Source organism: Xenopus tropicalis, chromosome 3, assembly GCF_000004195.4.
Source record: "Xenopus tropicalis strain Nigerian chromosome 3, UCB_Xtro_10.0, whole genome shotgun sequence".
Lineage (NCBI taxonomy): Eukaryota > Metazoa > Chordata > Amphibia > Anura > Pipidae > Xenopus > Xenopus tropicalis.
Genome location: NC_030679.2, coordinates 20,335,902 through 20,354,802, shown reverse-complemented (window position 1 = coordinate 20,354,802; position 18,901 = coordinate 20,335,902). Strand labels below are relative to the sequence as shown.

The following is an 18,901-nucleotide window of genomic DNA, read 5'->3' as shown; positions in this document are numbered from 1 at the left end:
CATTATGGGATGCAGAGCGCAGAATCTTCTCCTTAAACGTACAGTTCCCGCGCTGCAGGAGCGCTATCCAATGCTTCACGTTGGGCGCGACATTGAAACGTGTTTGAGAATCACATTAAAAAGGAGAGGAATGTAATGCAAACAAACCCCAAAGGGATTCCCAGACAATAAATTTATGTAAAATAAACAAATAATACCCAATATCAAGTTGGACCCGGGTGTTCAAACCCCGGGTCTGACGCTATGGTTCAGAAAATCACACAATATGCATCGCTCAAACAGTGTAAAAAACTGAGGAATCAGAGAATAGCTCACCACATGCCGATAGTGGTCCGGGTGCTCAAGGCCCCGAACCCGCAGCTGAAGGGGAAAATCTCCAAGGTTAGCATATGGAACGTAAAGCACTCCGGACACGTGAAGACTGCTAAAATCCAAAATTTATTTCTTCATGTTTAAAACAATGAACGCCTAACGCGTTTCGTGCCCTATTGAGGCACTTAATCATAGGCTGTGAGAATCACAGCCAAGTCGATCGGCCGCTAGAGACACAAACGGCAACATATTAATTCTGGGCAATAGAAAAGGACTTTTTATATCTACCACCTACACTACAGGCATATTCTACTTAATGGAGAAGCAATATCCAAAATCCCTTTATTATTATTATCTCAAAGACCAACGCCTTATAAATGTTATTGATTTCCTTACTATTTTATTAAATGGAAAGGATGAGGGGAAACAAAGATGGCATTAGCATTATCCTTTATTTATATATCACTAAAAAGCATTCCACAGCCCTGTACAGAGATTGTTAAAGTGGAAATAGGTATATTATCTCAATGTTAGATGTTGTCTAACATCTGTAAATAAAATATTTATTGTATGAACCAACAATTTCATCACGCCTGTGCACAGAGGTACCATATTATGGTTACAATATAGGTATTCCCCGGTAATTAGTACAGTACAGATCAAGAGGAATATTTTAAGGAACACCAGCCATTTAGAGTTCAACTGATCAAACATGATTACATAAACAGCCTTCTCTGTGTTCTTCCTGCCTGTTCCCTTTGGGAAAATTAGAACAAAATAAATTACAAAATTCTCTTATAATTACATTGTACTGATTTGGTGGCAACAATATACATGAGAGAGAATAAAGTGCTTTTTTCTGTATTTTGTAGCGCGTCCTTCAGTAGTGATTAAAAAGAATTAAATGCTACTGGAAGCAACAACAAAGAACAGATTAATTTAAAATCTGATGTGTGGTCATGCTCAATTAGCGAATGAATGGCAACAAATTTGCAAAGGAAATAGCCGTGCCTTTATATTCAGGCATCTATTTGTCAGAAGACATTGCATGACCCAAAGCCATTAGCCCAAACCTGAACATGGGCACCGGCTGTACTTTTGTACAACATAAACTGATGTTATCACTAACAGCGGGAATCCCCAAAGGGATGTGATTATCACAAATTGGCTTCTTTTGTTTCTTCTCCATATTATAAACACAGACATTAACAGTGCTGTGTATGCTCTTCAACACAGTATAGATTTTTCTATAAATTACATCTAAAATTCTGTACCACTAAGTATAGTAACACAGGCAGAGAAGACCCATTACTTGGCCGGTGAATGCTAGGCTTTAGTAAAGGTTGCAGTAGGGTTGTAGAGCTAGTTGTTTTCCCATACAGCTGAAGGAAGATGTAAAACACAAAATAGCACAAGGGGGTAAAGTGTTGCTGGGCAGTCTCAATGCCCATGGGGTGATTTGGCACACACTGATCCTTGTAGGTAAGGGCACAGCATGCAACTAGGGTTGACGTTTTCTGAAAAAAAAAAAATAAATTCCAGCCTATATTTTGTCTTTTTTCCCTATTAATAACATTGCAGATTTATCAAAATCTGAGATTAGAGCTCACCAAAGAAGTATTCACCCACCTTATATCCATTCCCATGGGATTTTTACAAGTGTAATTAGCAATGGGTTAAATTTAGGGTTCTCCATTTGACAAATATGCTTCTAAAAGTCCCATAAGAAAGTGGGTGAATTATCTTACATTTTGATAAATTAGTCCCAAAATCTAAAATAAATAAATTGAAATATTTTCTTACATTGTCTACATTTTTACCCATGAGCAACATTCAAAAGTAAAAAGAGTTGGAGAGCAACAGAAGCATGAAACCACTCTGGGGGTGCAAAATAAAGGCTGTGATTGGCTATCTTGGTAGCCCCTATATGGACAGCAGCCTACAGAAGGTTCTGTTTGGCAGTATAACTGGTAAATAAGGAGCCAATACTGCCATACCGAGATCATTTAACAACACAGTATAAGACATTGTCTAGACATCATGCTGCATTTTCGGCCACCAATGAGAATAAACATTCAGCAAATTCAGACTTGGAACATTTTTAATTATTTACAGCAATATTATTTATTTTTAAAGGATCCTGTACTTACATTTCTTGGTAAGTCAAATTTGCAAAAAGCTCTATCCATTATTAAAGATATTTTAGTGACTGTTGTTTGAAGCTTGGCAGATAATCCCTGCTTTCAAAACCTTGGTAAATCCATTTAAAAAGCTGCCAGAGAACCCTCAAGCTTAAGTACCACCATATTTATACACACATATTCATTAGCACAGACAATTCATTCTTATTGGAGGCATAACAATTGGGTTTATTTAATGTTTAAATGACTTTTTAGTAAATCTAAGGTATGGAAATTCAAATTATGGAGAAATCCCTTATCCGGAAGACCCCAGGTCTAGAGCATTCTGGATAATAGATCCCATACCTGTACTGTCATGTAACATTTATACACCGCTGACACATTACACAGTACTGTAGATATTGATCATCATATATATAAGTCCCTCCAGTATCGGACTGGGCAAGTGGAACAAGGGGAAAAAACCTGGAAGGCCCCACCCTGTCTTTGTGGGCCCACAAATCCAGGCCCACGTCCTGATGGTTACTGTGAGTGCACCCTACCTACCCCCCCCCCCTCCATCATGGACCCAAGGAGAAGGTAAAATGTGTGTGCACGCAGGTGGGCAGTTTGGGTTTAATTTCAGAAGAAGTTTGTGACTTGGATGGGGGGGGGCAGCCCTGGTTGCCCCCAAAAAAATCAGGGACAATGAGTCCCCCCTGCTCAGTGGAACCCAATCTAAGTTCCCTATCACATTCATATAATGGGTCAGTTTCATCAGGAGCCAATAAAAATACCTGGATGCTTTTAGAGAGTGGGAGAAAACAGGATCACATGAGGAACAAGTCACAATATAAAGAGGGTGCAAGGAAAAGTACTTTAAACTTGACAGGCATAACTATGAGGCTCCCTTCAATACATCTGGTCCCCAGGAACATTTATGAACAAATAATACGAAATGTAGTATTGCGACACAATAACTCTAGAATGCCATACAGAACTCCTTAGTAAGTCCCATTATCCCTATGCAAAGTCACCAGTATTGGCTCTAATGCTACACATGTCTACATCAGATATGGGAGTGCCACTAACTGAGGGGTTGATTTCTGATTGCATGAACATTTTAGAAACCCAGAATGATGGAACGTTCATCTCCCATCGGTTCTATTATAAGGAAATAATAAAATGTTTAAAAATGATGTCCTTTTTCGCTGTATAAATTAAACAATTCCACGTAGTTGATCCCCACTAAGATATAATTAATCCTTATTGGAAGAAAGACAATCCTATTGGGTTTATTTAATGCATAAATAATTTGTTAATAGATCTAAGGAATCCCCAGGTCCCGAGCATTATGGACAATAGATCCCATATCGTATTTGAACGTACAAATATGCCACATTTTAGCAATTTCTTTTCTGTACCATAAAAATTAGAATGTTGTGCATTTATATGAATTATGCAGAGAGATCATATTGTGCAATATTCCGTGGAAGGGAGAGGTCTTAAAAACTCCTTTTAGGGCCACATCTTGCCTGCTGGCCCCCAACCACTGTATGTAAGTAACTGATGATTACAATTACAGCTGGCCATACACGCACCGATACTATCGTACGAAACCTCGTTTCGTACGATATTCGGTGCGTGTATGGCATGTCCGCGAGTCGAGCGATATCGCAAGAAGCTGCTGATATCGGTCGACTCGCCGATCGGGCGCCATAGACGGCGCCTGACCAAAATCTGCCGTCGGGGCTGAATCGGCAGAAGGAGGTAGAAATCCTATTGTTTCTACCTGCTTTTCTGCTGTTTCAGCCCTGACGGTGTGTGGCGGATCTGACGATGTTTCGTCACGTGTGTGGCCACCTTAAGAGCAGATAAGCAAATACGGCACAGTAAAAATCCAAATTGAACCTTGAAAGAAAGCAACTGATAAACGTATATGTCAGGTCAAGTTATTTTAGTTTTGAGTTGAGTACAATTGTCTTGTGTACCTGCCTCCCTCAGCAAATTCTTCCTATGCTAATATATTACTTGACGCTGCGAGCTTAGATAGCAAAGCCTAAATATAATCCGTTTGAGAAACCTAGAGTACTTGCCTGTATCAGAATTCTGTGTCTGGGGATAAACATTAGCTATCTCATAACCCTCTTAGCCATACTGGAATAATAATTATGTTGCCTGAAGCGACAGCACAAGAGCATTCATGAAAATCAAGGGCAGATGGGATGCTCTTAAATACTGCAAGTATTTGGCAAGGCTTGAAAGGGCCACAGGGAAATTAGGGAGTTGAAGTCTTTACTGCCCTTGGCCAAATCATGCCATATGCACTTTGTAGCAGGGAAATCAGTCAACCTTTCTTTTTTTTTAATTACTAGTCCATTTCGATACTTTTTCTCTTTTATTCTGACATTATAGTTACTGTCTTGCTGCAGGGACCACTTCATCACCTTGCCTCCCAAGGCACCCAGTGTTTCTACGCAGGTGACAAAACCAGCACAAGCAGCATAGGGTTGCCACCTGTCGCAATTGAAGATGCTTAATGCCAATGCTATTAATAGGGAAGATAGATGGAGATATATTTTTTTTTTCAGAAACGGTGGCAAGTGCGGCAATATTTCCATTGCATAGGGCTGATGTACCATGTAAGAATACATAATTTCTGGGAGGTTTTTATATTTATTTCCCTACTTTCCCTAGAGTTTTGGGAAACGGAATAAGTAAAGTGTAATAAAAATAGTGCATCTTCCTTTCCAGAATTAGCAAAGGACACAGGGAAACTGTGCACAACAGCGTCTGGATCCCTGCTGTTTTCAGCTTTGCCAGGGATTATTTATTAAAATTGTTTATCGCCTTCTTATGGGTTATTTGCATTTGTACTTGACAGCTATGCCTGGAGGAGAAGTGGAGAAATAAATACAACATTCTTGTGGGAGAAGGGACAAAGCGCAAAGCATGCTTGTAACCTCTAGCAGTCCTAATAACATTGGCATGTAAAGGTGTCAAGCTGGCCATACACGTAAAGATTTTTAAAAGATCTTTTAGTTATCGTATGACGAAGCTTATCCTGAAACGACTGTTTAATAGTTCGATTTGCCCATAAACGTGAACGACCATTTCAAGCGATATCTTCTAGTTGAAGCTAGGAAAACTACCTGCATGCTCCAGCAAACAACTGGACCGTGGCAAAATGTTTCCTAAAAGCAGATCTAAAAGCTGGCCATACATGTTACAATAACGAGCCAGCAACCAAATAGCTGCTACAATTGTCTCATTATATCACTGCCTTTGTCATACTAGGTGAACAACCACTTTAAGGCTATCTATACATGAGCGCTTACTAGTACTACAAATTAAAGGTGCACTAAACTTAAATGCACCTTCAGCACTCACCCAGCGGGAAGATCATCCTCTTCTACGTAAGGGTATAGGCCGGGTGGATGGTATATGGAATAAAAATACTTTACCAACAGCTAATACTTTTAGACACATCTGACAACAGCTAAATATGATAGTTGCCATGATATTATTATTACCGTGTTTACTATGCTTCTGAATAGTAAGTCAGTGTAAACAACCAACCAATGTAAATAGGGTGAAAGGGAATGGCAGACCTGTCTGACCCTGAATAAGTGCTCTTATAGCTCAGTGTTTATATATTTATATATATGGGCTTCTCACCTGTGGGTGGAATTCATCTTACTCAAACTCTGGCCTTCTAGGCCTGGGAGTTCTCTGATTATGTCATCTGTTTGGGCGGCACTCCCAGTCTATTTTGTTGCACCAAAAACCATAAGTTTCATATTCATTAAATTATATGGAACGGTTAGGTTTGTGGCACATGTGGAAGATTGTTGCCCACAGGAAAGACATCCCCAATGAATGGTCACAAGTACTGGCTCTGATAAGGCATTCGACATTCAGAATGAGTGGCAGGCAGCAGGGGTGATTACGGGGCCCTTCTTTTCAAGTGGATTTCCGTGGAAATAGAAACCACACAGTCTGGTGGGTCAGTATCATTTTAATGTTGGATGAACTTCCTCTTTAAATGGAAAACATGGGGTATATATGACATTTTTGAGCTTATTCCGGTGCTTGAATATCTGAACTTCCAGAAATAAATTAAAAATGTGTTTATTTTCGTATACAGACCCGAGTTCACAAATTGAAAGAAAACCTTGATAGTTTGTAATGTAGACTGTGTTCACTGGGACCAGTTCCCCCCTTAGGCTCACAGTGTGCAATGCAACCCCCTCACCTTGGTCTAGTGTGAAGCAAAGGATTTTCTGCTTTTCCAGAGAATCCATGCACTGCCACTATGGAAAGCAGAGTCAATTTAAGCTCTAGAATCCCTTCACAACAGGATGAAGGAAGGCTTACATTAAACTGTGAAACACATTATCCAAAAGGCTCCAAATTACAGGAAGACCATATTCCATAGAGTCTTTTTTTAGCAAATCATTCAAATTTTTTAAAATAATTTCCTCTGTACCTTGTACTTAATCAAAACTAAAATACATTACTTCACATTGGTGGCAAAACAATCCTATTGGTTTACATAATTATTATATACAAATTATTTTTAGAAGACTAGTATGGTGATCCAAATTACAGAAAGATCTGTAATCTGGAAAACCCCAGGTCCCTATCATTCTGGATAACTTTTTCAACAAAAATGCAATTACTAAGGTTTGCGAGGAACATATTCTGTCAACTGTTTTAATTAGGAAATATGAATGGTTTTTGCTACTTCTCTAACTGGGAAGCAAAGTCCAAATAAATCAGCATAATGTAAAAATGTATGTATAAAGATATCTCTCCCTTTGCCCCGGTACAGTCTGATAGGTTGTGAGATAAGGATCACCTCAATACAAAAAGGGCTTCCCAGCGAGTTGCCGATTTGTCTTGACTTTGCTCACTAGGACCAGGAAGTAGAATGTGCGCTTAGTTTCATTTTAAAATTTTGCCTTGTTTAGTTCACAAATAACAAAAATTGTAAGGATTGCTTGATAAAAAAAAAAGTAACCAAAAAGTACGTTCTATGAAACAATATTGAAAAATGGGGTAACCTTTAAAGAGGACTGATGGGAAGTAGTTTATTATAGTATCATGGTTTCCTTTCAATCTCTGCCATGTAGAAAAAAATATTTATTTCCTGGGGTTCAGATAGTGTTCATGCATCTTTTTAAAACCAAACTGAATATCTCAAGTCAAAAAGGGGGGTATATTGTCCCTTTATAGTTCTTAACTTTTACTGAGAGAGCATAAATAAATGTAAAAAATAAATAAATCAATAAAAAAGTACTTTCTGTAACCATTTCATAAAAGGTAGCGTGTTTTATATCTTTTGTGCTGCCTAGGCGTATAGACCTAATCTATAAATCTATAAGTGGTGCCATTTTATATAAAAGAGAACATTTTTATCTTTTGCATTTTCCATTTGCAGCTCACACAATGTAAATCCCTCATAATAGGCCATTTATCTACATAAAGGAGTGTTTAGCGTGTTTATATTTAGGTGCGAGGTGCTTTATTTCTTTAGTACTGACAAGACATAAAAACCTGTATCTTTATTTATTCAGGTATGGGATCCACTATCCATGAAGCTCCAAATTACGGGAAGACTATCTCATACAGACTCCATTTTAAATGAATAATTAACATTTTTAAAAGCGAAATCCTTTTTCTGTGTAATAATACAATAGTACCTGGTACTTGATCACAACTAAGGTTTTAAGGTTTAATTATCCTTGGTAAAACAGATGGCAAAACAATCCAGTTGGGTTATTTATTAGTAGACTTTGGAGATCCAAATTACAGAAGGACCCCTTACCGACTATTCTGTATAACAGGTCCCATACCTGTATGTGTATGTTCTACTATATTGAAATTTTCCACACACTTGCAAATAGTTAGTATGGCACCTGATAAAGAAAGGCCTGGATTCCGAGCGCAGCATAGGAGGAGGGGCCCACATGACTGGGCAGACAATGTGAGCGCCGATTGGGCAGCTCGGGGCACGGGGTTAGCAAAGGGTTAAAAAGGGGGTGCACAAGGAAGCGCCAAGCAGTGCGCGGGAAGAACAGTGGCAGAAGGATAGGGCATCAGCGGCACGAATTCGGCGAATCCAATCCAGCCACTTACCATGGAGGCGCTTCTCATCAGACTGCGAGAGGAGGCGACCAGCAAAGGAGAAGGATGGCTGCGGCGGCTGCTGCAGCAGCCAGAACCCCAGGCGACTGCCGAGTGGAGTTTGCGGCCCCGCCGCGCCAGACCCCCAGACCGGCTCAGTCCATCACCAGCGCCGGCGGCGGGAGGCCGCAGGCGCAGCACAAGTCCGCGGCCCTCCCATTCGGCGGCAGGGAGCAGCGCGGACCCTGGCAGGCAACCAGGTAGTGGGCCCCCCGAACCCCCTATAGCGCCAATGGAGGCAGAGGGCGGATCACTGGGACCGGGCAGGAAGAGGTGGGCCACTTCCGGGTCAGCCGGGGGGGGCGCACGCAGTGGGAGGCAGCGAGTACAGAGGGCCAGAGGCCCACGGGCGGAAGAAACACAGCACAGGGGCCCAGCCAACAGAGGCAGGAGGGCAAGTAGGAGAGCTACCACAAGCCAGCTCCCCCCAGAAGGGGAGGTCTGGAGTCAGGCAACTACAGCAGCGCAGGGTGCCCAGCAGGAGAGGCAGCAATGGCGGGCAGGGGGGCAGGCAGCTAGCAGGGGGCAGCAGCGCTCCTCACGGAGCCGGCAACCTTCACCCGATCCCTCGCGCTCCGCGGAATGCCCCTCAGATGGCAGCAGCAGCCCCTCTGGGAGAGATGAGGCGAATGAGGGAACAAGCACCCCTCTGAGGGTAGGAGGGAACCGCACGCGGCATAGGCAGTACCCTGCAGCGCGAGGTCAGGCGGCCAGCGCCAGGAGCATACCCCTCACTCAGCCGGCGTCCCAGGCACAGCGGGAGCCAGGCGAGGAGGGCAGACAACGCGGGAGCTACGGGACAGACGGCACAGACAACACCCAGGCATCTGGGTCTTCAGGTATACTTTTTCCCTTTGACCTCAGCCAGTCACCTATTGTACCACTCACACAGCCAAATCCCACGCAGCAGGCGGGCACAGAAGGTATGCTAGGGCAATTTTTGTCAGATCTGAGACAGATAATGTCGCAGTTCAGCCAAAAGCAGCCATTGGATCAGGTACAAGGGGAGGGAGCGGGAACACAAGGGTCACAAGGGGGGGAAATTTCCCCGGGAGCAGCCCAGTCCCCAACCCACAAGCAGTGCCATAGCGCCAGAGGTGATAGCCCAGCCCGGCCAGCCGGAAGGAGCAGGCGGGGGGGGCTACAGCACCGGGGGAGGGAGCAGCAAAGAAAGGGGAAAAACCAGTCCCGATGTCTGACTTCGCAAAAGGGCACGCCTACATTTGCTTCGAGGGCCCTTTGGGGGCCCACCTGAAGCCCGAAATTAGGAAAAAAATTTGGAAGCGGGAGTACATTGACATCTTCACCCTGCTTCCCCTGGAGCGTTTTAGCATAGAGAGATGGGAAAAGGGCAAGGAACATAGAAAGGAGGAGGACGAAGACAGGCGGCGCTTTCGGCTGATCCCCAGAACCTTTGGGAATTGGCTGCAAACCTTTGCAACTCTAGCAAGTGTCATAGGGGAAAAGCAGCCAGAGTGCTGCTCGGCACTCTTCTGCTACCTGGACTCCATTTGGGAGGCCCACAAGGTCTACGGGGGCATGGCCTGGCTCAGATATGATGAGCAATTTAGCTAACGCATGTCGATCAGGCCAGAAATAAGGTGGGATCATAGGGATATCGGCCTATGGATGAGACTCATGAACGGCAAGAGTTACCAGGGATACCCAAGCATAAGTCAAGGACAGCCCTTTCAAGCGGGCTCCGGCAGCCAGGCCATTGGCCCAGCCGGAGCACAGAAAGAGGGTGTGTGCTGGCTGTATAATGACAGCCAGTGCAGGTGGGGCAACTCATGCCGCTATCGGCACGAGTGCTCCCTGTGCGCAGGAACCCACCCCTATGCCAGTTGTTTTAAACGGCCCAAGGAAGGGACAGGAAAGCCGGGAGATAACAATAAAAAAGGGGAGACGCCAGTGAAGCTCGCAGCGATGCGCCCCTGGCTAGATAAGTACCCCAACCAAGTCAAGGCCGAGCTACTAAGGATGGATTTCCAACACGGGTTCAGAATCCCAGGGGAAGGCACCCCGGGGTGCCCGACCGTAAATAACCTAAAGTCTGTAAAAGGGAACCCATCCTTAGTACTGGAAAAGCTTACCAAAGAGATTGTCTTGGGCAGGATGGCCGGCCCGTTTAGCACGCCCCCATTTAAGAACACACGTATATCCCCACTGGGCTTGGTTCCCAAAAAAGAGCCAGGCAAATACCATCTTATCCATCATTTGTCCTACCCTGCGGGGTCATCGGTAAATGACGGAATAGACAAAGAGTTAACTAAGGTGTCCTACACATCATTTGATGAAGCAATCCGCTTGGCGGTCGCGGCAGGCCCGGGGGCCCTAATGGCCAAAACGGATATTGAGGCTGCTTTTCGGCTCCTGACGGTCTACCCTGATTCCCTACACTTGCTGGGTTGCCAGTTCGGGGGGTCCTTTTACGTGGACAGGAGCCTCCCCATGGGGTGCTCCATTTCCTGTTCATACTTTGAAGCATTTAGCACCTTCCTGGAATGGGTTATAAGACGGGTATGGATTCGATTATCCATTACCTCGACGACTTTCTATGCATTGGCCCCACAAACTCCCCGGCATGCGCCATACTGCTTCAAACAGTGCAAAGGGTAACATCAGAATTTGGAGTGCCCCTAGCCCCTGACAAAACGGAGGGCCCATCCACCTGCATAAAATTCCTCGGGATCGAGATAGACACAGTGAGTCAGGAGTGTAGGTTGCCATTGGATAAGATCAGTGCCTTGAGGGAAGACATTCAACGGGCAATTAATTCTAAAAAACTGACACTGAAACAGCTCCAATCACTACTGGGCAAACTAACTTTCGCCTGCAGGATTATCACGATGGGTCGGGTGTTTTCGCGGAGGTTGGCCATGGCAACCTCCGGGTTAAAAAAGCCACACCACTTTGTCAGGCTACGGGCCGAGCTAAAAGCGGACCTAGGGATCTGGGCTAAGTTCCTCCAAACATACAATGGCAAATCGTATTGGCAAATAACAACCGATACCAATGAGGACCTGCAACTGTTTACTGACGCAGCAGGATCCTGCGGTTTTGGTGCATATTTTCATGGCAGCTGGTGTGCGGAAAAATGGCCGGAGAGGTGGGTAGCGGAGGGGCTGATACGTAATCTAACCTTCCTGGAATTATTCCCAATTCTGGTGGCTATAGAGCTCCGGGGGCACTTGTTCACTAATAGAAACGTGATCTTCAATACCGACAATATGTCGGTAGTTTTGGCTATCAATAACCAGACCTCATCATCAGGCCCGGTGCTAGCATTGTTGCAACATCTAGTATTAAGGTGCTTGCAGTTTAACATATGCTTCTGAGCACAGCACTTGCCAGGCGTAGTCAATGACATTGCTGACTCTTTATCCCGATTCCAGTGGGACAGATTTCGGGGCCTAGTGGTACTAAAGTTATTTATAAATATAAACTGCCGTTTGAACGGAGTAAAGCTCTTGTGAGCAGGGCCCTCTGATTTTTATTTTGTGACTCTTGTTTGTTAAACTACTGTAAAGGGCTGCCTAACTTGCTGGCACTATATAAATATATAAATCAAGATATATCTGTCCCTTTTTTATTTTCTGCCCTGGTGATGCTGATTATTAAAGGAAAACTATACCCCCCAAACAATTTAGGTCTCTATAAAAATAGATTGCATAAACCAGCTCATATGTAAAACCCTGCTTCATCCAGGGATTTGGAATGTTGGATTTTCATTAAGCAGTATTTTATCTTTGGGGTTTACATTTTATAGGTCCCGGTGTCAGAAAAATATTGCATATTTTTTTTTCCATTTTGAATCCTGTCCCATAGGTTAGGAATCCATGTTTTAAAGGCTCTTTGCTGAATTGTGCCAAGTAGAGGGAAATATATATGACAGACCAGGGCTGTCTAACTAGAGGCCCATGAGCCTGATATGGCCCACCAAGAGGATTGTATGAGCCATAACATTCCCAAGACCTCCAAAACCTTTTTGTGCAATGTTATGACATGAAATCCTGCAAACTGACCCATGGCACTGAAAATGTTGGACAGCATTAAGATATACTGTGGCCATTTTTATTGATGGCATAGTCAAAGCAGTTTGATTCATTTATTCCATTATGTACAAGTTTTCTCCAAACAATGGAAGGATCATCATTAGTAAGAATACAAGAAATGGTGTCGCCGTGGAATGACAAATATAAATGATTCATGGCTAGAAGGTAACACTGTGTTCTTAAACCTGACTCTGATAACAGATTGTGAAAATTAATTCTTTATTGTAAGGGCTGTGACAAATTTCCCCGCAATGCCATCCCACCGGCTACAATGTAAATCGCTGGTGGGATGGCATACGCAGCACCGAAATTTGCCCAAGTTGCCTTGAGAGGATGGCATAGGGGGGAGATTAGTTGCCCGCGACAACAGAGATCTGTCGCGGCATGACTAATCTCCCCATGTGTCACAGCCCTAAAGGACAGAGCAATTTGAAGTGCTCTTTTTTAGATTACACATTACTTCCTTCTGTCTTGGCCTCCATGGAGCTTACAATCCCCCTATGTGCCATCGCTGTAATGTGAAGCCCCAGTATAATAAAGGCACCTCAGATGAGATGGATGGGTCACTGTTGATGCTCTAAAGTTGGTCACACACAGCCATATTTAAGTTGCCGAATTGGGTCCTTCAGACGTATTCGGCAGCTCATCTGCCCAAAATCGCGCAGGTTTCATTTTTCTGTTGGATCGAGGACCACATCGGCTCATTGATGTAGTCCTTGCTCCGACTTTTCATATTCCCTTCATTGTAAGGGGGCCAAACAATCACATTAGCATGATCTCGCCCACACCCAAGGTGGGCATTTTGGGTTAAAGATTTGCTTGCTTAGTGACCTTGCCTTGCCTCTATGTCGCTGCCCTATCTTCTTTTGCCTTCCTCAGCACGTTGACTGGGCTCCTGGCAGAGAATCACAAGATACGAGGCTTTACTAGGTAGTAGGAGGCAAATACAAGCAGCAAGATTCTCTGCTTATTCCATGTTATTTTGGCAACACCACTTGTGATTTTGCCTAATTTAATTTAAACCCTTTTACTGGCAGAAGAATTTCACACTTCAGTTATGCTCACTGCCAGATAATTCATGAACATTTTGTGGTTTCACTTTAGAGCCATATCCTGACAGGACCTTTTAGTATAAAAAAAACAAAAACAACAAAACACTAACTTTTTTTCCCCCGAACAATCTAAGTTCTGAAAAAATTTTTTTGAACAATTCCACTTATGTAACTAGATACAGGCTAGTGAATACTTAAAACAAAATAATGTGTCAAAATATAAACACATATGTCAGGAGCAGAACTTATTTAACATGCAAAAATACAATGATTTGTAAAGTCCCATGTCTCCTGATACCACTATATGTATAGTTTCATGGAGCTTTATGACTAATGTACACACGTGGCCCAACACTACCATATTTCCAAAGAAGCACTCCAGAAATCGGCATCATTTACATTACAACAGCCTAAGGCTATTGGGCACACAACATTGTTGATTGGTTGTCATGTGTCTACTACTTGGGATCGATTCAGGGATGATCCGGTTCCAGGATCAATCACCCAGGTCTTTATGGTTGTTCCCTATGGGCAAATGTGCAAATAGAAAGTGCTTTAAAAAGGGATCCAGCGATAATACCTTTCTAGAATGGCAATCCAGCACAACATTTCTCTGTTCTTGTTACCTATTGATTATATTTTATTTGTTAATTTACAGAATATTTTTTTATTGCATGTATTGCTATATTATTCATCCTATACAGATGGTACAAATTACATAAATATATACATATAAGATACACTATTTACATGCCTGTGCTGCCAGCGTGACAGTGACCAGTGGCCAAACCTGTCACCTACTGCTAAGTGACCAATCTCAGGACAATATAATAAAGTCAAAGGATTGTGGATTTTACATTCACATTGATAATATTGTCCTAGAAATTGATCAAATAGGTCAGAAAACAAAATTTGTCAGCTGTTAACCAATCTCTTACTGTGTGTAGGCAGGGCCGCCATCAGGGGGGCACAGGGGGGACTGTTGTCCCGGGCCTGGACGATTGTTGCTTTAAAGGGGGCCCGGCCGTGATACAGCTTTTAAGCACGGGCCCCCTTTAAAGAATTACGGGCCCTTGGGACATTGGTGGTTAGCGGGTAATTCAATTGGCTGCGCCCCGTGCGTACTGACGTCACCTTATAAGAACTGGATGCAGCGGCGAGCCGGTGGGCATACGAAGAGGATCTAGCCAGAGGAAGCGCACATAGCAGGCGTGAGCAGGAAGCGCCACAGGAAGCACGGAGAGCTGTAGGATGGTAAGGGGGGCTAGAGGACACTGGGGGAAGCTGGAGGATGGTAAGGGGGGCTAGAGGACACTGGGGGAAGTTGGATGTTGGTAGGTGGGGCTGGAGGATGCTGGGGGAAGCTGGAGGATGATAAGGGGGGCTAGAGGACACTGGGGGAAGTTGGATGTTGCTAGGTGGGGCTGGAGGATGCTGGGGGAAGTTGGATGTTGGTAGGTGGGGCTGGAGGATGCTGGGGGAAGCTGGAGGATGATAAGGGGGGCTAGAGGACACTGGGGGAAGTTGGATGTTGGTAGGTGGGGCTGGAGGACGCTGGGGGAAGCTGGAGGTTGTTGGGGAGGACGCTGCGGGGAAGGTAGAGGATGCTAGGGGGGAGCTGGAGGATGTTGTGGAGGATGCTGCAGCGGGGAGTGGCCCATAGTATGAGGACACTGGGGGAGGACCAGCAATGTTTTAGGGGGCCCTGGGCTGGATAGCAATGTTTTAGGGGGTCTCTGCCCTGGCACCAATGCAAAATGTTACCCTGGCTACCAACGTTTTAGGGGGGCCCTGGCTACCAATGTCTCGGTGTCCTTTGTACTGATGGGAGGGGAGCGGGGCATGGGAGGAGGGGGGCCCAGAAAATTCTGTTCTGAGGGGCCCCGTGATTTCTGATGGCGGCCCTGTGTGTAAGTGAGCGGGGTTTCTCTCCTGAACAGTGACAGCTTAAATAGAAACAAAAACAATAGAAATCCCATACCGAACCTACCAAGCAACCATAATAACACATGTAAAAAATGATCACAATCTGCATTTATAAAGTATAAACCCAAAATCTTTCAACATAAAAGGTAGAAAAATCAAAATCATTATATAATCCATGGACAGACAAATCACTACAAAATAAGAGCAAAAAAAGAGCTAAAACTTCTGTAAACTTCTGAGACTTTTGTAGAAAACAAGAAATCTTTCTAGAGCTATTTTTTTAGCTGTGTCGTAGTTCAGTGATATGGCTGGTCACTTAACACCAAAATCCTACCTTCTATGGCTGCCTTTATTATTAAAATACCCTGATTTGGCACATAACTATCAATCATGGAGGCAGACGATCAGTCAATTAAAATTCGCATGGGCTAGACCTGGGATTTAGAAGGTTTTTATTCGTCTTGACATAAAGAAAAGCCAGATGAACTCTGCAGCATGTAAATTGCTTTATGGCTTTCCCAAGTTAAACCATACACATGCATATTAAATATTAGACACCTATTCACTACCCTACCATGCAGCAAGTGCACAGAGAAAGTTAAATATTCACTTGCATTATAGGGTGCAGAAGTATAAAAACAGCTGAGGTGGTTAGAAAGTGAAAACACGTAGTTTTAAATAGGTATCACCCCGAAAAGTATGTTAATATAAAGTATTTAATAAACAGGTATTAAACGGGCAGGTGGTACACCGGCTATAAAAGTTAAAAACCAACTGAGGCTAGTGATAAACAACATTTTTCGGCAGGCATGGATTTGCAGCAAATTTCTGAATTTTGCCTTTGGCGAATTATTTTACAAAACTTCCGTGAAAATTCGGCGCATGTCAAAAATCCAGCTCACATCAAAAAGACACGAGGCAACAAAAAAAATGTGCAACAAATGCGTTTTGCAAATGCAAATTTTCATGAATTTTCTTGGAATTTTATGGCGAAGCGAAACGGGACAGATTCGCTCATCACTACCCGTGGCTTTTAATTACCCCTCTAATGATTGTCTTTCAATCAAGATCAGAACTATAGACATCTGGCATATTTAAATATGGCAGGAATTATCCAGCTAACTCTTCTGGGAGCGCCGTGCTCTGGCAGAGGGGTAACAGCAGATTGACAGTAGAAGACTGCAGTGATTGCAAGGCAGCATTAGGGGCACCCGCAAATATACATTTAAATTATGGAAAACCCATCTTTTATAAGCAAATAATTCCCATATAAACCTTACTCATCAACAGGGTACACTTTCCCTTTAACAGTGGCCCCTGCATTGATTGAGAGTTGACTTCATAACAATGGAAATGGCAGTTGGTACAGTCCGTTGGTTTGCATTGTGGTGAGAGGTAAGCATGGATCTTCTCTGATAGATTTTTTGACAAATAACCATTATTTTGATGGAAAAATGAGGGGAAATAGTTGGGTGATGTCCCCCTAGATGTTGCTCCTCTCACTGATTTTAGTGAATTAGGAGAATTTTCCCCTAAAAGGGGCTTTGGAGATGTCTTTGATCTTGGCGCTTGTTGGGAGACACAGACACCAGGATTTGGCAGTTATTGCAGGGCTTAGAGAAAAATACACATTGTTTTAATGGGAAAAAAACGTGATATTTTGTGACCCCTATGCCAAACCATAAAATACTTCATTTTGGTTCCAAGTACTGACAGGCTTCTTTGGGTTTTGCCCCTCTGCCCCAGGTATATGCCCTACTCTCATGTACCAACCTTAACATGTAACTGAATTAAAGACCTGCCCCCATACATACATGTCCCCATACGTATAATGCCATATAAACCTACTCATAACATGGTACAGCACCTGTCATGTGATGAGAGGTGGCTTCAAACCCAGGAATGTGACAGTTGGTTCAGTCCGTTGGTTGGCATTGTGGTGAGAGGTAAGCGTGCATCCCCTCTGGAGAGATTTCTTGCCAAATAACCCTGAGAAATAGTTGTGTGACAGCCCCCAAACTAGTGGATGTTGCTCCTCTCACTGATTTTAGTGAATCTGGAGAATTTTCCCCTAAAAGAGGCTTTAGAGATGCCATTAATCTTAGTGCTGCTTGGGAGACACACACCCAAGATTTGGCAGTTATGCAGGGATGCAACTCTGCACTTTCTTTCACTGGGACCCCCATACAATTATAACATTTGGGGGCCATACAAAATAATGTCAATTTTATTCCCTGTTATGACAGAATCCTTAGAGTTTTGCCCCTCTGCCCCAGGTATCTCCCCTGCACTTATGTACCAACCTTAACATGTAACTGAATTAAAGTTACACCTGTGTATTTTATATTTAAAAGCTAAATGCAATATCCCTAAAGCTAACATGCCCTTTTTATTCTCTTTTCTATACAGATTGCGATAGAGTGCGACCTGAGATTCAGCGACAGAGAGAGATTTTGTGCGATTTTTTCAAAGCGCTTTTTTAAAAGCGATTTTTCCTTTGCAGGTTTTTCAGCATTTTTTCTGGTTTCTCCTCAGTTCGTTTTGTAACATCCTTTTCTGAACAGCTGCTGAGGAGAACCTGAGGATGACCCCGTGGGGTACCCCGGCCTTGTGCCGGCCCCTCTCATTAAACCCAAGCTAATAACATCTTAGGTTTCAGATTCCATCAAGATGGCAACTAATCAAGAACTATTAAGAGGTAATCTTACAAATCCAATTGATACAGTCATGATTTATTTTACCGCAAATCTGCCTTAAAAACAGTAGGGAGGGCTTTCGTCTCTTACATATAGGGGCATATTAATTATAGTAACCAATCAGACCAGACCTTTGCCTTTGCTTTCTAACTTGTAGGCGACAAGTGTTTAAATCTAATTGCTGATTGACCAATATCATCGGTGATGTCAGCTTACATCTGTCCCGTTTCATTTCTCAAATGTGTTCATGAACTGGTATACAGTTAAAGCCGGGTTACAGGTTAAAGCCAGATATGAAAGGCAAGAGGGAGCTGCAAAAATGGGGCCCCTCTCTTCACTACCTTTAGCTGATCAACAAAAAATTTCCCTCAGGGCCAGTCCTTGATTCACCAGGATGGTGGGATTATCAGTCTGACTGGTCCCAAGACTGGCCACACCACACAAATGGGCAGGAAGTATGGTGGAAACTGTACAAATTGCCCAACCAAATCTGATCATTTATGTCCAGAGCTTTAGATATTTCACTGGTACATGAGTGCCACCCAATCTCA

At 43.4% G+C, this 18,901-nt stretch overlaps 1 protein-coding gene across 1 annotated transcript in view; it reads right to left on the bottom strand.

Annotated features, from left to right (window-relative positions):
• Positions 1-501: 501 nt before the first annotated feature.
• The window catches only part of LOC116409474 (E3 ubiquitin-protein ligase RNF130-like), a 67,664-nt gene continuing 49,264 nt past the window's right edge, over positions 502-18,901 (bottom strand). Inside the window, exon 4 of the mRNA XM_031898128.1 lies at positions 502-539. Within this exon, the coding sequence (XP_031753988.1) occupies positions 502-539 (38 nt within the window). The remainder of the gene's footprint in view (positions 540-18,901) is intronic.